The sequence below is a fragment of the Malus sylvestris genome, chromosome 15 (assembly GCF_916048215.2).
Source record: "Malus sylvestris chromosome 15, drMalSylv7.2, whole genome shotgun sequence".
Classification (NCBI taxonomy): domain Eukaryota; kingdom Viridiplantae; phylum Streptophyta; class Magnoliopsida; order Rosales; family Rosaceae; genus Malus; species Malus sylvestris.
The window spans coordinates 42,814,251-42,838,314 of record NC_062274.1 but is presented as its reverse complement, the minus strand read 5'-3'; the positions used below and the strand labels follow the sequence as shown (position 1 = coordinate 42,838,314).

Sequence of the window (24,064 nt, the reverse complement as noted above, 5' to 3'; positions counted from 1 at the left end):
GAACCGAACCCAATTGTTCTTTTTTTTTTTTTTAATTTGTAAGCTACATGTTTTATGAATCTAGTATATCAACTGTCATAATATAAATAGTTGACATAATATAAATAGTTGAAAACTATTTCAAGTATCCAACTACTTAAACAATGATACTTAAATGAACCTAATCGTATTCACGGCAAATTAAAAAAATCTCCCGTGTTTTATCTTTGTTACTTTAAATAAAATTCAGGTAAAAAATTAATAAATTGCCTTCGTAGGATGAAGTTGCTCTTTAGGGATAAGGGATTCCACGTGAAAAACTAATCTGGAAATATTAGTTCCCCCGATATGTTGAACAGCAAAATATACGAACAAAAGACATTGATAAGAATTGTGGTGTTTACATTAGGGGGATGGGTATTGTGAGGAGGATATATACAATAACTGTACAGAGCAGGTGATATGCTTTCATTTCTTGTACACCGGTTTACAAGCAGAGGCAGAGAGCTTCTCTTTAATCCTAACACAAGACATGGAAAATCCTTGCCTGCCTTCTTCTAATACATGTAAATGGAATAAACTCACCCACTGTACACTTAACTCTCACCAGAATATACAACAACGACGCCAAAACTTACACACTTCCAGAACCTGGATGTGACTTCTTTAAGTACAAGGCGGTAACCTATCCTCCTCTCATCCGGCTGTTTCCTTTTTGAAACCAATCATCGTGGCGGTTTCCAGCAAGGGCAATGTGATGCCTGGGCTGGAGGGCAGAGAATACTCTTTCCTCTCTGGGTACGTTTGCGCTCCCCAAGGCAGATTAACACACAGGACGCAAGTTTTCTGACACTACCCATCTCCTTGCGGTTGTTCACCAGAACAAGAATCCTGGTTGATCTGCTTCTCGTTGGGAATGCAATCAGCAGGAACATATGCATATCCTTTCGGTAATTTCATATTTTTCATCGATGCTTGATCCGATGTCATTACCAGTTCTTTCTCAAATGTCTCAGCATGCTGTGAGTTGTTAAGGTTTACAGTCAGTTCTATTATATAGGCCCTAGTGTGCTTATTCTAGAAATATGCGCGTGTATAACCATAGGTATGCAAAATGTAAAATACCTTCCTAGATTTTGACCTCCATCCTCCATCTTCCAAAAGATTACAGGTGGCAGCACTTGAAGCTCTGCATGGAATCTGTTTCTCAGAAAGTTGTGGCCTCTCCGGAAGGCTTTTGGTAGAATGGTTTTGCGATGTGGAGCTGTCATCATCTGTTTTCTGGTCGTTGTCAATAGTTATAGGAACTCTTTGCCGCTTCACAGAAATTGTACTATCCACAGTCACGTCATTAAGAGATGTTGTAGCTGATTCAGAACTAACATTAGGTGGCAAGAAAGGACTATTAACAAGCACGGACCGAGCAACGTGATCTCTCCTCACAGCAAGAAGGTCATGTGAACAAATGAGCAGTTCCCTCTGCATTCAAAAGAAACCTTCAGCATTAATTCCTCCAACAGATGGGTAGAGTATCTTAGAAATACATGTGACCGAAATTATGCAAGTTTAGACAATCAGAGCTATAAACAGTTCAAGTAAAATTATGTGGCTAATGAGGCTAGTCCAGCTCCATTGTCATTCTATATATATATGTCCCAATTTCCTACTGAGAGCCAACAATGCTAAAGATGCACCAGGTAACATTTTCATGTGGGTCATACTGGCCCATATGTAGTCTAGGAAGTCACTGCTTCCCATGGATGCAACAATGAGCTAAAGGTGAAAGACAACCTATTTTCGAACCTCAAGGTTGGAGAGCCATATGAAAACCATGGTGCCAATAATACATACCAAGCAAACATCAAAACCATGTACACAACCTTGGAAATGCCTCACCTTTACTTTTTCTCGTTTGACGATTCTTTCACAAAGTAGGCGTACCCTCTCTAGTTCAACCTGCAACAAATTATTCATGTCATAACCAACAAGGCATTTTGGTTCATCAAACAAATAAACACAAGTTGAGATATGAGAACTAAATTGCAAAACACGACGCCACTAAGGGACAAATACTTTCAAAATTACAATACCTAAAGACTACAATGATACATCAAATTGTTATTTAAAAGTACGAATTTAAAACCCCAACATTTCCAACACATTTGCACATGTGAACTGTATGCTACACAGGTCACACTAACAGTTCCAAGTTCCAACTAATCACGTCTTGAATAAGCTTTTAGCGTTCAAGTGGTTTCCTTTAGCCAAGCCACTCCTGGTCAGTCACTCAAGAGAACCAAGCATTGGCAGTCGGGTGAGGGTTTAAAAGATATTATTTCAACCACTCCTATAAGAACATACATTGGCCTGTTTTATGTTAAATTAAAAATATAATCTTTTCTTTTTTTTTAGGGAGTTTTAACAAAACACTCCCGGTAATTTCACTTTTAACGAAAAACCACATTTTAACCTTTAACTGGGCACTATTCACTATACCTTTAAAAAGGGCTTTTCGTTAAAAGAGAAATTTTTGAATGTTTCACGATTTTTTCCCTCCCCCTGTATATATAGAGATGAAGAAAAAACAAGGGATGTGCTATCCACACCCATTTTTACTTCCCACACACTTTTTGTTAATTTCGATCCATTGATCTTCTTTAATTCATCCGATCTGACGGCCGAAAATTAGAAGGGTGTGTGAGAAGTAAAAAAAGGTATGTGGATATCACACCCCAAAAACAAACACAAGAATAACACTTACTCTGATTTTCCTGAGGTTCTCTAACTCCTCAGTTCCATGTTTTTGTGTTTCAGCCTGCATAAATTCAGAATCCAAGAAAATGAACAAAACAACTCATCAACCACCTAAAAGATGGAGGCTTTGAGTGATAGATATAGACCTTTGTCCTCTGCTCAACACTATGCTTTTCACAGTATGCCTTGTGTTGGATCTTTCCACCGACAGTTTTCACATTTATGTAAAAACCAGAACTTCTAGCACATGAGGGATGAAATGTTGACTGACAATTGCCATAGTTACACTGCAGACAAATAATACAGGTGCCTGACAATCAGTTTCCTAATTATTAAACATAAAAAAAAACACATTTCCACCACATTACCACTAAAGGATAATATCACGAGGGAAAAAGAAATGGTCAAACTCTTACTTTTATACAGACACCACATTTGCGTCGGCAGCTAACACAAAAATCCAGCCCCTTAGAAATCGTCTCCTGGCATTCAATGACAATGTCATAATTGCTGGAACATTACAACTACCAAATGAAACATAACAATCTAAATTGTTCCAACATTACAACTACCAGCACATCACACATACACATACCATTCCCTCAATGGGAGATACTTGCCCCCTTCGGAATGTTGACTCGAAGATCCACTACAAAATGAAACAGCAAATAATATCAATTTATTTAAGCAATAAAAAATTAATTGACATCACTTGTGTGTCAGAAAATTTTACCTCGGCACAGAAGGCATGAACCCATTTACCATCAGAACACTTCCTAAATGCACCTGTTTTTCCACCACATAAACCACATTCTGTCAGAAAATTCTACCTCGGCACAGAAGGCATGAACCCATTTACCATCAGAACACTTCCTAAATGCACCTGTTTTTCCACCACATAAACCACATTCTGCAACAAAATGATCTTTCTCCCAAAAATTGACAGGTGCACCAGCTCCACGAGATGATGACAGTTCTTCACATAATTCACAATACCATGGACCTGCGGATTCTCTAGTTCTATGATAGCAATCCAAGTGAATGGCAACCTGTAAAAAAGAGCTTGGCTATCAGTCATAAACCAAGCAGAGTAACAAGTGTCTTTAAAGTAAGCCCATAAGAAAGGCAAGAGTACCTTGCAACTAGAACAGACTAAGATCGGGTTTAACAACGTTTCAGAACGTCTGCAGATGTCACAAGATCTAGGATGTTCTTTGGAAAAATCAGTGACTGATTGAACAAAACCAGAGTGTTTTTCCAACGAAATCCTGGGAACAGCCACTCTCGGAAATGTCTCTTTCGGCCGCGGCATCATCTGTGAGGAAAAACTGGACCTCCCACTAGAAGTATTCAACTTCGTCACATTCTACAAGGAATAAAATGACAAAGTAAATAAATGACCACAAAGAGCCAACATTTGTTGAAAAAATAAGATAATCATTAACCTCCTGATGGGAAGATTCGTCAAGGGCATCTTTCCTAAATGATGAAACCCTAGAAGAGGCTGCAGCAGCAGCAGTTGCAGCTGCTAGCACAGCCTGGGCTTCTTTATGCCGTCTCTCCTTCCTACCCTGCTTCTTTGCCTCCCTAAGCTCACAAAGATACTGGTTAACAAGTACAGCATCCCATTTTTGCCTCCGTGCTGCATCAATGTCCAATGGAAGACTCTTTGCAACATAAGATACTAAATTATCTGCAAGAGAATGTATATACAACAGAAGTTAATAGTCATATCAATATACGACATCAAATGACAGTTTTGCATGCCTCAATTAGAGGCAGCAGTGAGAATAAAACTAAAGTTACAAAACGGAAGACTGAAGTGCACTGCATATACCAGTAAAATGCTTTCTTGCAATTGCATTGTTGAGCAACCTATGCTGGTAATAAATGAGTTCTCCTTCCACTTCATCCTCTGGAGACATTTCTAGAACTCCCATTTCTTGAGCCTTTACCAACTGTTCTAGATTCATCTCATCAGACTTACATATCATATCACAGCATTTTGGATGCTTATTTTGGTGATTACAGCAAACACTGGCATGAGAAGATGCCTCCATACGTGAGATTACTCCATCACTTGAACCTGCCAAATAAACTACATGTCAAACTCAACCATAACAACATAATGTAAACAAAAATAAATAAATTTGTATCAATACCGTATATTGGATTTTCTAAGGACACCCTGGTCTGCATCTCCAACAACTTATTTTCAATATACGGATGGACATAACAACCAGGAACTTCTTCAGTCACAGATTTACTGCCAACCATGCATTTGTAAGATTCAGAATAGCTATCATCAAATCGCAACATGGAAACACAAAAAAAGAAAGAATTACAACAACAAAAAAAAAACTCACTTCAATTCAGGAACGACTGAGGTGCCCTGCAAAGGAATAGTAGCCAACTGCTCTTGACCCATTTGCAAAGGGCTGCAATTCAAGGGTTTAGATGAAAGACCTGCCCACCATACAACATTTTAAGTCAAAATACACCAAAAACTTCTCCAATGCTGTGAGGGTCATTTATGCATGAAACACAGAAGACTAGAACAAATACAAAGACGACATCAAACTTATGGAGCTAGAAAGAAACTGTGCTAACAGACCCAATTAAAAATACAATAACAGTGTAGTAATTCCTCATCTCCAGACAAACAGAGCAAATAGAACAACAGATATTGGGGGAAGAAAAGCAGACCGCAATAGCAACACAGTTTAAAAAAAATATTTTCTGAGCCCCTCAAACAAGTTATGATGCAGTTACAAAGTGAGCCAGTTCAACTTCAATAAAGTTACTTTAAGGCACTTCGGGAAACAAAATTACATCTACAAAGTACAATTGTAAACCAAAGAACACTGGTTGGTCATGCACACGTAGATCCTAATGAAATCTATTAAAAAGGTTATGTTCTGGAATTGTGTCACGGTTTCCTATTTATGCACTATAACTTCCACACCAACACCATTATCTTATTTTTCGGTCATTATTGTCTACACTTTTATGCTGTTTAGTATTCCTCTAAATGTACAACAGAATATTCTTAAATGAAGTCAACTTGGAACTTGAAGAAACAGCAGTTTCTCATGTATCCAAATTCCAAAGTTGTTTGAACAGAGTAACTGTCACCCAAAACACAGAACTTTTAACTTGACAATGCACAGTAGAGGCATTTCACACAAACTACATAATCATCAAAGCATAACGACAGCTCTGTCGTCCTTCATATACTGACTACCTCAACACAAGTCATTCCATTCCTTAGCCTTCACTGCTGGTGATAGCAAAAGTTGCACGGTAATCATGACCAATGTAAAGTTAACATCTATCAGTAAATTAAGATAATTTAGAACTAGAAAGGCAGTAATTTCTTTTTCTTTCTGATAAGAGGAAGACAATAACAATTTGATTGTGAGCTTAAATAAGGCAGGGGTGACAGAAAGGTAAAATTTAATACAGACCAATGAAAAATGAACCTGTTAATTTATATATAAACTATTGGTACAACAGAATATACAGAACAAAAATCGTGAAAGGAAAAATTACAATCAAACTAACAAAGCCTATCCAAATCCTGTACAGGTATGCAAATGTACTTCCAAAACATTCAACAATGGGATAAGAACTCTTCCTAACTCCTAGTCAAGGATACTCCAAACCATCCAGATAATATTTCCATCTATAAATTAAGATTTATAGGACCCTATTATGAAATTGGCTATGTGCACCTAATATGGATCTCCCCAGAACCAGAAATTAGAAGTCTTCCCTAGGCAATCAACATGCACATGAACAACCACCGCCTTCAACCATACTTGAGACATCTAACCAGCAGAAACGGAGAAAAGTACCTTCTGATCTGGGTGAATGTGTCAGCAAAGAATTTTGAACCACATTGGCCTCCGTCAGATTCTGCAAAACCTAGAAATATCTTAGTAATGAATGCTTGGGGTAGGAAAGAACACCCAGAGGGTGGGGGAAGAGAGAGAGGTATTTATTCAAGCCACACTTTAGTATACAGAGCCATAACTACAGAGAAATTCCATTTAAAAACAAAATAAACACTTTCAACATTATTATTCTAAAAAGTACATTATAACATCCATAAAGCTCAAACCCCATGTAACCTTAAGCATACTCACTTCAACTAAACCTACAAGTAAACTAACCTCCACCACTATACCCAAACCATTTAACAGTGCATACTATAACAGAGAAAGCATGTCCTTGTGGAAGCCAAGGAAGCTGGCTTTCTTGAGCTTATTGCAAACCTCATGAATTAAACTTACTTAGCCAAATCAGAATCAATATTTACAAATAAGGCCCTTCCATCATAAGGTACTAACACCAAGCAATCAGATTACACTAGTAGTCAGAACGCTTGTACAACCTTCTCTCAAGTAATTAATTACCTTCTCAACAGGATCAGGAACAGACGCTTTACTTAAATTTTCCTGTTCATCAATGATGGGTTGATCAACCTTAATCTTGTCCAATGTGCCATTGTCATTACAGGTCCCCTCGGATGAGCTTATTACTTTTTTATCCTTCAAAATCCTAATACTACTTTTGGTTCTTCTCCGTGGGGGTACTGACTTAACAGCTACATCTGCCATATCAGAATCTGATAATGAAGCAGCTTCAGAACCATCAGAACCCCCAAACTCAGTTATGGATGAAATTGCTGATCTCAATTTCATTTTCCCATTTTTCTGCTTTAAATCCAAGTTAGAATGGTCTCTAAGCCATTTAACTATTCTGCTTTGCACATCAGGCGCCATGGTATGATCCTGCAGGCAAGACATTACATCACAAGGAAAAATTTTAAGAAAGCACCAGACATGCTAAAAATATTTTAGAAACCAATCAGAAACATAGAAACTAATTCTTTAGTTCGCATTACAGCAAGTGAAGCAGATAAGGAATCAGGTGAGAGGCCAATGTCCAATGCCACATCCTTCACATTAACTTTTCCACTATCAATCAGCTGCAGGAGAAGATAAAAAATTAAAACAAGCTCATGAAGTTCCCAATTTATAGAGAATAAGTGACCACAAGCAGACTTTACCTTCTTCAAAATCAGAGAAAATTTAAGGGAATTAGATGCATTAACATCCTCTTTGCTTCTCTCAAATGCCCCTGCATCAATCATCGGCTGTGCTTCACCACCATCTGATGTCAGCCCAGAATTTAATCTTGGAACAGGAAACACTATCTCCTGTGATTCACTATCACCCGATTTGTCAGAAACAATATCTGGAGGGACTGCAGTTTTATCACCATTTGTAGGGCCAATCCTTAACTTGTTTAATTTGTTTTCCGACAATGCCATCGGAAGATGGTTGGAGACATTTGAGTTCTTGTCAGCTGAGACAGTGGGAGATACCAATTGACTGTTGCTGTTATCTGGTACTTCTGAGTGCTTTGAACAAAATGCCCTCAGCTCAACCTAAATGTTTATCAAAGTTGGGATTTATATTCAGAAAGACTAATCACAATCATATGTTGGCTCTTGAAGACAAAACAAGAAAAACATAGCAATACTAGACAGCAGTCAGCAATGGTCATAAATATAAAAATTCCCTTTTCAAATGCATACATAAAAAAACTCTTACATTATCGCACCCATATTTTCCCCAAATTTCCATTCTCTGTCTTGCCTCCCTTGCACATAATGGATGAAACGAAGTTCTGCAAGTTCCTGACCCCCAAGCCAAAAGAAAAAACATATATAGTGAATGAAATCCAAAAGTCGAAACATTGATATTTTAGTAGTTGAAAGATCTGACAGGTTAAAGAATGTGCAATAATTAAAAATATTAAAGAATGTGCAATAATTAAAAATATATGGAAGCCCCATTTCTACAAGGTTTTACATCTCAGACATCAATAATATGAACCAGAACCAGACAAAGCTGGTAAAACAATCAAGCTGCCATATGCAACATGCATTAACCTTGTAGCTACAGTAACACTAGAGATTCCACAATATACCAAAATAATTAAGATGTTTTTTAAGCATGCAAATGATCATTAAGATAAAACCTAAACAGGCTATCTCGCTCACGTCAAAGTACGTTGGCACAGAACAACCATGTAGGATTGCCAAAACATTGCACTTGCAATACCAATTGAAGTTAAGTTTGATTGAGAGAGAATGTACACCGCAAGTTGCGGAAGGAGAAGCTACATCCCATAAATAATAAGATTATGACCCTACAAACTACCTAAGCAAAATTATTGCTAACATTTTCCCATAACACAGAAGCAACACAGCAAGGCAACACCTTTGTATCTTTTGCGTTACAAGACAACTATCAATTCTATTAAATTGAAAATTAAGCATATATGCAATTACCAAAACACCCACTGGCATGAAAGCCAAAAACAGAAATGATAATTGGATAAGACAGTAAAGCAACAAAGAGTACCATGACTGCATCGAACACAAGCGCCCCACTTCACCTTGCATATGTTACATATTAACTTTCTGCGGGTTTCAGTTATTCCTCCAACATTTATGATAGGCTCCATCTTTGCTATGTCCTCTATATAAACCTCAGGCATCCACTGACAACAAAACAAGTGAGCAAAATCCATAGATCCACCATTTTCAACACTCTTAAGAACCGGCTTTAAAGCGCCACCCTTCTTTGAGCAAAGCACACAAGGCTTGACTGAATCACTAGTATCCGTCTTCTGCTTACACCAAGAGCATAACCATGATGCATCTACATCCTCTAGCACTCCATAGCACTTCTGATGAACTCCAACCTTACAAGAACTACAGACAATCAATCGGTTTGACTCTTTGCCTGCATCACCCATGCAGCAGAAATGGCATAAAGATGAACTCCCATCACATGGAGAGGCTATTAGCACTTTTTCCAACCCTGCATCAGCACCCAGAACCTTCCGCTTCTTTGACGGGCGCTCTGATGTTAAAGAAATCTTATTCCTGTATCCTAAAAGCCACTCAACACCACTGGGAGAATATGAATTTAAACTACCCTTTCCCCCCTCAGGCAACCCAGAAGCTCTCACACAATCAATTTCCATGGAATGCTCATCCTTCTCTGTCTTGGCCTCGTCTTCGACAACCCCATTTTCATTTCCATCATTCTCATTCGCGTTTTCAACTAAAACTGAATTGGCGTTCCCATCATTCGCACACTCGGCCTTGACGACACCATCATTAGCATCCCCATCGTTTGCATTCTCATTCTTAACATGGGAATCATTTGCATTCCCCCCATTTATAATCTCATCCTTGACAACAACGCTATTTAACTTGCCACCAGTTGCATCGTCCTCACTGACAGCAACTCCATTTGCATTAATGTTCTCATTTGCATTCCGCCTTGGAACATTTCCAACAACCGGAATCAAAAAACACTTGCGAGAAGCTAAATTACTAAGCTCAGATACCTGAAATAAAGCGTCGATATCAGGCAATGTCAAGGGTCTAAAGTAATCCTCAGTCTCCACCCAAATGTTATTACACCGGGACCTCTCGCTCTGCCGAGAACTCTTCTTCTCCGCACCCGCATGCGACTTCTTATGCCGCTTCCGACTGTCCGACTGCCTCGACAAAAAGCTAGCCAAGCCCCTAGGCAAGGTGGTGGGCAGGCTCGAAGCTGAGCCGTCCTCGGCAACATCAAAAGGCGAGCGCTCACACAACGCCTTCTTAGCCTGTGAGAAAAAATCAATTCTCAAAGAGCTCGACGACTTCTCGGGAATTTCCGGCTGAGTCGCCGGAATTTTGGGCGGAACCCTAGGAATTGGGCAAGGCCTCTCCTCGGTGCCGCAACCTCCGTCCGCACCCCTACCCATCATCTTCTTCTCGTGACATCGGCCTCCGGTCATCACCAACAACCCCCCGACCCACAACCGACCATAAATTCCATCGCCAAAATCCTATCCCTAAACCTAACCTAACCCTAATTTCTCAAAAATCCCAATTATCGACCTATGATTCTCCAATCCCCAACATGCAGCCAACAAAAAACCCTAACCCTCATTTGAAGACTCGTTTTAGAGTGAGAGAGGTAGAGAGAGAAAGCGGCGGTGGGTGAGGTGAGTCGCGGCTGGTATAGGGCTAGGGTTACGGTTATATTCTGGTTCGTATACTTTAGGATCACTTTTTTTCCCTTTTTTTTTTTTTTTTGTTTTTTTCTTCCAAAAATGTTTTTTCTAGAGAGAGAGAGGAGAGAGAGATTCTCTGTTTTTTGCAGGGAGTGAGTGAGGACGGTACGTTTTAGGAGATTTTTTTTTTTATTTATACGTGGGGTCCACTGTAGCGTGGAGTGACGCTACACATTTGAACTCGTACAGCGGCACTGCATTACACGTGGCGTTCATTCATAGGAGGGACGAGTGGCTTTCACCGAGTCAATTGTCTAAATTTGGCACAGTTTTAGCTTTTAAACGAAGATGCTATTCTTAATTTGTTACCATCTACTCTTAATACTATCTTTCTAATAGAAATAGATCAATATGATTTAAACTTATCTTTAGCGAGAATCGAATTAAAATATGTTATTTATAAATGAAGAAGAATATCATTAGACCATAGTACTAAATGGCAACAATCCTCTTTCTTAACTTTTTTTCTTGCACCACGGCTGAAAGTAATAATAAGTGACTATCTTAAAAATAGAATTCATCGTAACTCTCTGCAATTTTATTTTTTGCACTATATTTTATAATATTGGCACCGAAATTAACATTAAATTATGATATATTAGAGAGTTTATAGAAAATTCCACTTTAAAAGAGCTCCTTAGCATTTCTCTAAACTTCGGTGTAAGTTCGATTTTTACCAATTCTCTACTCCGAACATTTAATAATTTAGCTCACTAAAACTATAGTTTGTAAAAATAAAAAATAAAAAAAATAAAAAAAAGAGGTAGTTTGTAAAAAAGGAAAAAAGAGTTTGTTCTTTGATTTCATAATTCATTTACTGTTTTGTTAACTTTTGACCATATAAACAAGAGAATTGATAGTCATTCTTCTCTTTGTTTTACTTATAAGCACTAAAATAAATTACAAAGATTTCACCAATTTCAACAGTTGAATTAGAAAAAAAGTACCTTGTATATAAGATTAAAGTCATCATCTGTTATGTTTATATTAATCAATGTGTTATATGAGAAATTTTGCGTAGAAAAATCACATGTCCTATATAACTGAAGAAAATTATCACGGTAAATTGTTCTTTTTTCTCATCTATTTCTATCTCCCAAACACATATATCTTATTCATTTCAACATCCTCTGATTCCAAGAGGTTTTTCTCCTAAAAATACATAAGGTTCTAAAAGACGCTAGACGCTAGTAGGACTGCATGCTGGAGCCTAGCACCTAGGCGGCTAAGTGGGGCATAGACGGATTTAAGTGAATCTATTATATTTCGTGTATATAAGTATTTGTTTATACTTAAAATATATATAATTTCATCATAAACTACAACGTATAATAATATATATATATATATATATGATGAAGTATTGGAACATAATGAAAACATGGGGAACAAGCATATAATGTGTGTTCATTTAAATATACAACAAGTCCCTAATAATTATTGTGAAAAATAAAATGCAAAATGAAAGTTATATATTTTCTGTCTAAGTGAGTCGCAACTTAGGCGGGTTTGGGCAGGCTAGGCGGGCACCTCAGCAGTTCTATGCAATCTTTCTTAATTTTCAAATACCTAGGCATTAATCAGGACGATGGCTAGCCGCCTAACGCCTAGACGGGGCCTAGGCAACGTTAGGCGGAGATTTTTTGTGCATAACTCAGTCTCTCTTCTCCATGTTTATGTGGAGAGATGTCTGATGTCTCTTAGTTAATTATGTGTTGTGTTTTTTATTTTTCTTTCACCATTGCAAGGGTTTTGTCTCCCCTAGTTATTTTAAGATCTTCGTACCATTATTAGTATCGAATTTAAGTGGATATGTTGTGGATCTGGTCTTTTGTTCCTAAAATGTTTACTTGCTTCCTTCATTTCGATGGCTTTAGAGTAGATCTTCATTTTGTTGGATGAGACTAATCTTCATCGAATGTAACTAATTTTAGAGAAGATATTGATTATAAAGTGATTGTGTTGTTTATTGGGTGCTCATGGATCTGGAGGTGACGGGCAAATGGTTACGCACTCGTCCAAGTGTCGGGAGAGAATCGAGCGGTAGTGTCATTTTTCCTTACGGTGTTTACTTTAGTTGTGTCATATTTGAGAGCTTTCGAAGAGGCTTGTTGGGCCCTATCGGAAGCAGGGATTAAATTAGACCGAATCTCAAGGTCTTTTGATTTTATGGAAGTAAAAATATGACTTTTTTTCTTTCTTACTTTAATGATTAGCTCTTCCGTACATGTAATTGCGACATAAGTTTTTTTTAAGTATTTCACATGTTTTAAATGGTAAATAATTGAAGTTCGCCATCAATTGTCTTCTTTTTAAAAAGAATAATAAAAATGGCTAATCATGAAGAGGTTTGACCATGTTGTCAGAGTGAGGATCATCACCGAATCATCAAATCACATCCGTTCATCGTACATCGTGCAGTCATAAATTATTGTAAATTTTTTTATTTAAAATTGAATATAAACAGTACTTGACGAAAACTAGATGCACAATGAACAGAGGTGATTGAAGGATCCCCGAAATCCTCACAAAGAGGATCCGGCGAGGATCCTCTCTCATGTTGTTATTGAAGGGGATTTTAAAATCTTAATACATACAATTACAAAGAGATTAAAAATTGTGACAAATTTCATCACTCGTCCAAGAAATTTGGTATTCGTTAAAGCATATCCGTTATTATATGATGGATAATGTTAGAGAGACCAAATTTTTAAACTAAATTTTGTAAACCAAATTATATGGATGTTAATGATTGAGTTATTACTTAAATGTTGAATAATGTATTTATTTTCTATTGGTGACACATCTGGTTTACAATTTTGGTTTAAAAATTTAGTTTTCTTAACATTACCCATGTACTATTACTCAAATTTTTAGAAAAATTAACCCTACTATTGAAAAGTGCTCTCCTAAGGTCCTCTTTTTTAGGACCTATGAGGACCTTTTTGATATGAGTCATAGGATTAATCATTTTAATCTAATAGTAGAAAAACTTATGAGTTTATATAATCTTGTTACACCTAAACTAAATCAAAACACGCTAAAAAAAAGAGTTCACACTCATCCTTCCTTCCTGTTTTCCGAGGGAGAGAGGGGCAAAAATGTAACCTGTTCGATCTTAGAGGAAATCTTTCGTCAAGGACGTCGTCCTGACCCTCTCTCTCTAGTTGCTCTGCTCCCACCCTTGAAGATTGTCGCTAACGGTTTGAGATCGTCCCTGGGAAGATTGTTTTTCCACCATACAACAATCTGCAATTAAAATTAAAAGTGAAGCAGAAAAAGAAGAAGAATGGTGCTAAGGTTGAACCACCGTCACAAAGGAATATAAAATAGAAGGCTAAATTTTTTTCCTTGATCCTTGTGGTGAGACACTACTTTTAAATCGATCATTGTGGTGAAAAAAGTGTTAATCTTAACCCTGTGGTGAAGTTCATTATCAATCGTAGTCCAAATTAAAATTTATGTCAAAATCTCATCCACATGCAAGGGTAAAAAGGTCATTCCATTCTTTTTTCTTTTCTTTTTGGTAATTCCATTTTATTATGATCAACAAAAAAAGAAGGAAAAAAAGAAGAAGAAATTCCTCCCCAATCCCTACCCTTGTCACCCATAGCCACAGCGACCACCCACCACCTTCTCCCACTCTCTCACATAACCTTAGCCATCCCGTCCACCACTGTTCTTAACATGAAACTAAATTCAATGTTTGCATAATAACTTATATTCTAACCTAAACGCGGAGAGGTACATTGTGATTTTTTAAATCTTGAATTTGGACTCTTGGCTCTCTTGAAATGAAAAAGTCTAATAATATTAACCTTGTAATTTTTTTTATTTTTTTATTCTTTTATTGTATCTCTAAAAGTTTTAAAAATAAAAATTTTTATGTCGATATGGCACTTTATGTTTGGTTGATGGAATCAATAAAAACAAAAATAACAATTTTGCCCCTACAAATGACAGAAGAATGAGGAAAAATTCAGTTTGGACTATGATTAATAACGAATTTCACCACAAAATTACAATTAATAGCTTTTTCACCACATGGGTTCTATTTAAAAGTAGGGTATCACCACAAGGGTCACAAAAAAATTTGGCCAAAATAGAATGGTGCTCAATTAAATTCTAGTTTCCATTCTATTTTTTTTTTCGACATCAGGGAGGGGGAAATTGGTAGAAATTGAAATCAGTACGCCCATTAAAGAAATACATTTTCATAGCTTCAAAGAGAATTTTAATTTTCAGAGAACACTGAAATCAGAAGTCACACTGCTCTCCTTCAAGTTGCAACTGTTGAAAATTTGAGCGTGAACCTTATATTTATTTTTGGTGTGTTTTGATTTTGTTTAGTTGTGATAGGGTTATATAAACTTAACAGTTTTTTACCGTTAGATTAATCCTATGGCTCACATATAAAAGAGGTCCTCAAAAAGAGGCCTTAGGAGAGAACTCATGCACTATAGTTAACGCTGATTTGCTACTTTAACACACAAGACATCATCGAGAGAAGTTGTAAAACCACTAAAACTCTTTTATTTTTTTTAGCCAGATCTAAAAGACTTATCTCCAAGACACCTTATAACGGACTCTATATAATAGAAAAGTGAACCTTTGACCTTTAAATTTATATAGTGATTATTCATATGCTAAATGTTAAAAAAAAAAAAATCAATAGTGGACCCGTGAGCCAAGAAGAAGACGAAGAGAGATTGGGGTTCCGAAAAATTAGTGGGTAGAGATTTAAGTTTTTGAAATAAATGTCAATAATAAAATATTTAAAGATTATTAATGACACACCCTGATCCGGAGGATCCAGGTGTGCTGGCCGTCACGTGGGCGTGACGTAACCATAAGCACGACACGGAAGCGTAACAACAACATAAATCAGCAGAAATTCAATCCAAACTCAACATAACCACATACGGACATATCCGGACGAGTTTACAAGTAAACACATAAGTTCAGAGCATAGGTTATCTGCAGTCAAGTAGGACTAAAATAAGAATACATCACCCTCAGGTGAGTCCTACATGTCCCAAATCTGTCAGAAAGCCGGAAAGGACCTCGTGAGCCAACCACCGTTAAACTAGAACCTGGAGGGGCGCAAAACAAAATGAGTGGGTCAGTAAAACAAATTAGTTTTCCAAAACATTTCATTAAAACAGTTATATCCCCTCGCCGTAAAAACCTGTATACTTTCCCAGAAATTATATAACCATATAAAATCTCAACATTTAAATCTCAAATCTTTAACATTTTCAAGAAAACATGCCATGCCATAAATCAAAATATAAATCAGGTGAAATAAGGAATCAATCGGAGACCCTGCAGTTGGTCCTATACGATTAATTCAATAGCTCAATATCTCACTAAGCCGGAGTCACCACAATGACCTATACGGCCCTACTCTGCACATCACTCGGAACTACGTAAGGTAGTCTATACGATGAAAGGTGTAAAAATACGCTCTAGTGCTTCTCTCATCATATCATCAGCGCGCATAACTAAGGTCACCCACTAGTCGGAATCACGCCTAGTGATCTGTACGACTAGCATGTCGGAACCCTCACATGGTCTGTACGACATCCACCTACTTGGATCCAAGGCGAGCGTGCGGTGTGGTGAATAATATAAGCACTAACACCTAGGGTGCAGATTATGAGCTCAACACATCTCAACAACAACAATTCAATGAATAAATGAACTCACCTGACTTACCTGTGCCTCCACAGCACCATGCAACATGTATGCATCATATATCAATCATATAACTCATGTGAAATTCACCTTTCCAAATAATTCTATGCATGGCATTTTAAAAACGTTTTCTCATATAAATGCATTTTCTGGGAAAACAATAGCATATAGGTAATACGAAAACAAAACTGCCCACTCACTGATAAGTCGACGGGTCGTAACCCCCGTGGCGTCCCTGGATGCGGTCGTCCTCGGGATACGTCTCACCTTGCAAAAACCAAGGATTCGGCCAAACTTGAAACCTACGATCCCGACGTCCAAAACTCTCCAACGAACGTCCCCGAGCTTCCTTAGGACCTCCTAAAGCTCACCACAAGCTTGAAATCTCCTTATTTGCCCCGATCCGTTGAGTTTCGAAGGGTTTTAGGTGAAGGTCCGTACGATATGGGTGTGTGTGTGTGAAGTCGAGAGAGAGAGAGACAGAGACAGGGAAAGCACGGGGAAAGGAGAGGGAGAGAGGAAGGTCATGTGTGGTCCAAATTAATCCACACCCTCCATTTCATCCTAACCAAACATACCAAAAATCAATTTCCAATAAAATCCCATCCAACCAATGCTATTTTCAAAATAACGCTATGTACCTACGTACCTTAATGTCCAATAAGGGCAATTCTGTCATTTCACATTCCCGTCAAAAGTACCTCCGGGACGGGCTGTGACAATCTCCCCTCCTTATAGAATTTCGTCCCCGAAATTCCCATAACCAAATAAATCAATTAATACTCGTAAAATAACCTTGGGTACACCTCTCTCATCCGGTCTTCCGTCTCCCAAGTAGCTTCCTCTGCAGAATGGTTCCTCCACAACACCTTGACCAAACTCACCGTCTTGTTCCTTAGAACCTTATCTTTCCAATCCAAGATAGTGACCGGTTCCTCATCATACGTCAAATCCGGATTAATCTCTAACGGTTGAGGAGGAATCACATGAGAAGGATCAGAAACATAATGCCGAAGCATAGAGACATGGAACACATTATGGACCTTAGATAACTCCGGAGGCAGTTCCAACCGGTAGGCAACTTCACCAACTCTTTCAATGATCACATAAGGTCCAATATATCTCGGACTTAGCTTCCCTCTTTTCCCAAATCGTACCACACCTCTCCAAGGCGACAATTTCAAGAATACCCAATCACCCACATCATACACTCGATCAGTAGTATGCCGATCCGCTAAACTCTTATGTCGATCCTGGGCTGCTTTCAGGTTTGACTTAATTACCTGAACATTTTGAGTCGTCTCATCCACGATCTCAGGGCCTTCTAATACCCGTTCACCAACCTCAGACCAACATAATGGCGTTCGACACGCCCTACCATAAAGTGCCTCGAATGGGGACATACCAATGCTCGAGTGAAAACTGTTATTATAAGCAAACTCCATTAAGTCCAGACGATCATGCCAAGAATCACCAAATTGTAATACCGAAGATCTCAACATATCTTCCAACGTCTGAATGGTCCTCTCTGATTGCCCATCAGTTTGAGGATGATAAGCTGTGCTATACAGTAATTGAGTACCCAGAGCTTCCTGAAAAGCCACCCAAAATTTAGAAGTAAACCTCGGGTCTCGATCGGAGATAATATTTACTGGGACTCCATGATACTTGACAATCTTCGAAATAAACAACTTAGCCAATTTATTCAGAGGGTATTTCTCCCTCACTGGAATGAAATGCGCCGACTTGGTGAGTCGATCCACAATCACCCAAATACCATCAAATCCATTTCGCGTACGAGGAAGTTTATACACGAAATCCATGGTTATATTTTCCCATTTCCACTGGGGAACAGGAAGGGGTTGCATTCGCCCAAAGGGCTTCTTCCTTTCTGCTTTCACTTGCTGGCAAATAATACACCTGCTCACATATTCTGCAATTTCTCTTTTCATACCCGGCCAATAATAAAATGGTCGAATGGTATGATACATTTTTGTTCCTCCCGGATGCATCGCATAAGCTGAACAATGTGCTTCATCCAGAATTTCCTTCTTCAATTCCTCATTATTCGGAACATACATTCTGTCTTCTTGCATGAGCATACCATCTGATTCCCGAATTCTGAGGTCTTTCTTTTTCCCTTCACCTCTTAACTGAACCAACTCCTGAATTTCTTCATTCACCATCTGAACTGCAAGAATACGATCCACCAAAACTGGCCTGACTTGAAAATTAGCAAGAAAAGCTCCATCTCGGTCTTCAATTTCCAACCTTACCCCCGTTGTCCTCAATTCAGCAAGAAGAGGAACACGACTAGCATATAAGGCATTAAGCCTACCTTGAGGTTTTCTACTCAGTGCATCCGCTACTACATTAGCACGACCTGGATGGTATTCAATGGTACAATCATAATCACTTAACAATTCCATCCACCTTCGCTGACGAAGATTAAGATCATGCTGAGTAAACAAATACTGAAGACTCTTGTGATCAGTGAAGATCTTACACTTCTCACCATACAAGTAATGCCTCCAAATTTTCAAAGCAAAAACAATTGCTGCCAATTCAAGATCGTGAGTAGGATAGTTCCTTTCATGATTTTTCAACTGCCTAGAAGCATAGGCAATCACCTTATTATGCTGCATCAAAACACATCCCAAACCATTTAATGAAGCATCACTATATATCTCAAAATTACCGCTATCGTCGGGAAGTACCAACACCGGTGCATGAGTGAGGCAATACTTCAATTGTTGAAAACTCCGCTCACAATTCTCATCCCACTCAAATTTAACATCCTTCCTGGTCAACTTTGTCAACGGTAAAGCAATCATAGAGAAATCCTGAACGAACCGTCGATAATAACCTGCTAAGCCAAGAAAGCTTCGTACCTCCGTGACGGTTCGAGGTTGCTCCCAATTCTCCACTGCTGCAATCTTTTGAGGATCAACTTGAATACCTTGAGCTGATACAACATGCCCCAAAAATGCCACTTCAGTCAACCAAAACTGACATTTACTGAACTTGGCATACAACTGATGCTCCCTTAATTTCCTTAACACCAAATTAAGGTGTCGGATATGATCTGCTTGGGACTTAGAGTATACCAGAATATCGTCAATAAAAACAATAACGAATTTATCAAGATATTTCTGGAATACCTCATTCATTAATCTCATAAAAGCTGCAGGTGCATTAGTCAACCCAAACGGCATAACCGAAAATTCATAATGTCCGTACCGAGTTCGGAAAGCCGTCTTAGGTACATCATCTTCTTTAATCTTCAATTGATAATATCCAGATCTCAAATCAATCTTAGAAAATACACACGCACCTTTCAGCTGATCGAACAAATCATCAATGCGAGGCAATGGATAACGGTTTTTAATCGTTACCCGGTTCAATTGTCTATAATCAATACACAATCGAAAAGTTCCATCCTTCTTTCTCACAAATAATACTGGGGCACCCCAAGGTGAAGAACTAGGTTGAATAAAACCTTTATCAAGTAATTCTTGCAACTGGATTTTTAATTCCCTCAACTCAGCAGGAGCCATTCTATAAGGAGTCAGAGATATAGGGTCCGTACCTGGAAGCAAATCAATAGAGAATTCCACCTCCCTGTCTGGTGGTAATCCCGGCAAATCATCAGGGAATACATCCGGATAATGTCTGACCACACCAACTTCTTCTATACTAGTAGGAGCAACATCATTTAATACCACATGTGCCAAATATCCCTGACAACCCTTCGATAATAATTTCCTCGCCCTTATGGCAGAAATAACTCCATGTCTCACCCCACTTCTCTCGCCCACAAAAGTAACCTCGGGTAATCCAGGACGATAAAAAGTAACTGATTTACCATAACAATCAATATGGGCACGATTATGGTGTAACCAATCGGCCCCTAAAATCACATCAAAATCCACAATATCTAACGGAATAAGATCAGCGGACATAATCACGCCCTCAACCATCACTGGACACCCCAGATACACACTATCCACATAACATTTATCTCCTCTAGGCATGGCAAACTCTAAATCAAATCCTAGAGGTGAAGGGTGAGGTTGGGTTATTTGAGCAAACGTATGAGAAATCACAGAGTGCGTAGCACCACAATCAATCAAAACCTTAGCAAAATGACCAAGAACATTCAACGTACCCATAATCAAGTCTGGATGGTTCTGAGCCTCCTGCAAAGAAATATGATTAATTCGCCCCTGAGCCTGCTGTCGTCCACCTCGGCCTCTATTGCCCTGATTACCTCGTCCCTGAGGATTACGCCCCTGACCTGGCTGACTAAGCTGCCTGGATGATCCTGCACCACCCGTAGCAACTTCCCCCTGACGGGGCTGGCCTCCCTGATGCCACTGCGATCCACCAGCTGGCATAGAGGAATAAGATGAATAACCTCCAAAATCCTGAGAATATCCAGCCTGAGAGTAAGGCTCCTGGGAATACTGATAAGGTCCGGGAGCATACGGAGCAGCATCCCCCTGATAGTGGTAGGCACCACCACGACTCGGCTGGCCATAACCACCCGGTCCAAAACTCTGCTGAACTGGTGCTGGAGGTGGCATATTAGTCTGTTGCGGTCTCTGCTGACCCTGGGGGCACTGAGAAGCCCGATGTCCCATCTGCCCACACGTAAAGCATGCACCAGTACCTCTCCTACACTCACCATGGTGACGGAAGTTACAACGGCGGCACCATGGAGCGCCAGATCCACCAGCATCCCTCTGACCCTGAAATCTGGGTCCACCAGAAAATCTTCCACCACCTCTCCTCGGGCTAGTAAAACTATATCCCCCACTAGAAGAACTCGAACTCGCTCCACTCTTCTTAAAACTCTGTGTCTGTCGAGGTCCCGGAATAGAAATACCCTTACCTTTGTCATTCTTCTTCTGACCCTCATTCTTGTCCTCGTCATCCTCACTGTCAGGAAGATTATCAGAGTCCTCCATCCTAACCAGAATCTCGAAATACTCATGATAATCAGCGCAGGGAAGTGCATTGGCAAAGGTACGCCACTTCTTCTTAGATCCCAACTTGAAACGTCGAAGCATCTCTCCCTGATTACCAGCTATATCAGTGTCATAACGAGACAAATCAGTAAACTTTCTATAATATTCATGTGCCGACATATTTCTCTGTTTCAACCTGGTGAATTCCTGCTTCTTACGGTCAATATACTCAGGAGGAACGAATCTCTTCATAAAATGCTCCTTGAATACTTTCCAGTCGGCTGCCGTCTCAGGTGACATGTACCTAGCCTGATTTATCCACCATGCTGCTGGTTCACGACCCAGAAACCAAGTGGTGGTCTCCACCCACCTATTAGCAGGGAGATTCCCCTGACTCTGCATCACCTGGAAGGTTTTCTCAATATGATCTAGCCATTTCTCTGCCCCCTCATGACTTTCATTACCCATAAACCGATCTAACTTCAAGTTGTACATGGTCTCCAGAGGTGTCCTCGGAGGAGGGGGAGGACGAATCACATTCTGTAAAGCCTGGGCCATCGCTTCCCCTAACTGAGTAATATCCGGGAAATTAGGTTCAGAAGTACGGCGAGACTCCCTACGCTCTCTACGAGGCGGCATGATTCTGACAGAAAACATCAAAAGATCGTTAAGACATTAACAAATTTACAGGACTGCAACCTAGGCTCTGATACCAAACTGACACACCCTGATCCGGAGGATCCAGGTGTGCTGGCCGTCACGTGGGCGTGACGTAACCATAAGCACGACACGGAAGCGTAACAACAACATAAATCAGCAGAAATTCAAACCAAACTCAAGATAACCACATACGGACATATCCGGACGAGTTTACAAGTAAACACATAAGTTCAGAGCATAGGTTATCTGCAGTCAAGTAGGACTAAAATAAGAATACATCACCCTCAGGTGAGTCCTACATGTCCCAAATCTGTCAGAAAGCCGGAAAGGACCTCGTGAGCCAACCACCGTTAAACTAGAACCTGGAAGGGCGCAAAACAAAATGAGTGGGTCAGTAAAACAAATTAGTTTTCCAAAACATTTCATTAAAACAGTTATATCCCCTCGCCGTAAAAACCTGTATACTTTCCCAGAAATTATATAACCATATAAAATCTCAACATTTAAATCTCAAATCTTTAACATTTTCAAGAAAACATGCCATGCCATAAATCAAAATATAAATCAGGTGAAATAAGGAATCAATCGGAGACCCTGCAGTTGGTCCTATACGATTAATTCAATAGCTCAATATCTCACTAAGCCGGAGTCACCACAGTGACCTATACGGCCCTACTCTGCACATCACTCGGAACTACGTAAGGTAGTCTATACGATGAAAGGTGTAAAAATACGCTCTAGTGCTTCTCTCATCATATCATCAGCGCGCATAACTAAGGTCACCCACTAGTCGGAATCACGCCTAGTGATCTGTACGACTAGCATGTCGGAACCCTCACATGGTCTGTACGACATCCACCTACTTGGATCCAAGGCGAGCGTGCGGTGTGGTGAATAATATAAGCACTAACACCTAGGGTGCAGATTATGAGCTCAACACATCTCAACAACAACAATTCAATGAATAAATGAACTCACCTGACTTACCTGTGCCTCCACAGCACCATGCAACATGTATGCATCATATATCAATCATATAACTCATGTGAAATTCACCTTTCCAAATAATTCTATGCATGGCATTTTAAAAACGTTTTCTCATATAAATGCATTTTCTGGGAAAACAATAGCATATAGGTAATACGAAAACAAAACTGCACACTCACTGATAAGTCGACGGGTCGTAACCCCCGTGGCGTCCCTGGATGCGGTCGTCCTCGGGATATGTCTCACCTTGCAAAAACCAAGGATTCGGCCAAACTTGAAACCTACGATCCCGACGTCCAAAACTCTCCAACGAACGTCCCCGAGCTTCCTTAGGACCTCCTAAAGCTCACCACAAGCTTGAAATCTCCTTATTTGCCCCGATCCGTTGAGTTTCGAAGGGTTTTGGGTGAAGGTCCGTACGATATGGGTGTGTGTGTGTGAAGTCGAGAGAGAGAGAGAGACAGAGACAGGGAAAGCACGGGGAAATGAGAGGGAGAGAGGAAGGTCATGTGTGGTCCAAATTAATCCACACCCTCCATTTCATCCTAACCAAACATACCAAAAATCAATTTCCAATAAAATCCCATCCAACCAATGCTATTTTCAAAATAACGCTATGTACCTACGTACCTTAATGTCCAATAAGGGCAATTCTGTCATTTCACATTCCCGTCAAAAGTACCTCCGGGACGGGCTGTGACAATTAAAGTAGAGAGTGTTGTTGGAAATAAAAAATTAAAAAGATCAACAAAAATCGTTTTTGATACTGTTCACCTCCTAAAGTAGCAAAAATTTAACAAAAATTGTTGAAGATGCTCTAACTACTGTCAATCTTGTATTTACTTTTGTAATTTCTTTTTGCCATG

General features: G+C 39.2%; 1 protein-coding gene across 2 annotated transcripts; it reads right to left on the bottom strand.

The window, feature by feature from the left end:
• Positions 1-345: 345 nt before the first annotated feature.
• On the bottom strand, positions 346-10,968 carry LOC126603370 (uncharacterized). 2 transcript variants are annotated; one of them, XM_050270195.1, is made up of 19 exons: positions 9,171-10,962; positions 8,355-8,440; positions 7,808-8,188; positions 7,643-7,726; positions 7,152-7,529; positions 6,591-6,651; positions 5,100-5,199; positions 4,896-4,999; positions 4,571-4,819; positions 4,179-4,426; positions 3,869-4,099; positions 3,564-3,782; positions 3,329-3,382; positions 3,150-3,215; positions 2,880-3,020; positions 2,741-2,794; positions 1,876-1,935; positions 1,105-1,458; positions 346-999 (listed from the first exon to the last, which is right to left on the bottom strand). In XM_050270195.1, the coding sequence occupies exons 1-19, from the start codon at positions 10,603-10,605 to the stop codon at positions 832-834; spliced, it is 4,473 nt and encodes a 1,490-aa protein (XP_050126152.1). In that variant the 5' UTR covers positions 10,606-10,962; the 3' UTR covers positions 346-831. The 2 variants fall into 2 exon arrangements, 1 of the variants encoding a protein (XP_050126152.1); XR_007616250.1 differs by lacking the exons at positions 346-999; positions 1,105-1,458; positions 1,876-1,935; positions 2,741-2,794; positions 2,880-3,020 and having other exon boundaries at positions 3,467-3,782; positions 9,171-10,968.
• Positions 10,969-24,064: the final 13,096 nt, after the last annotated feature.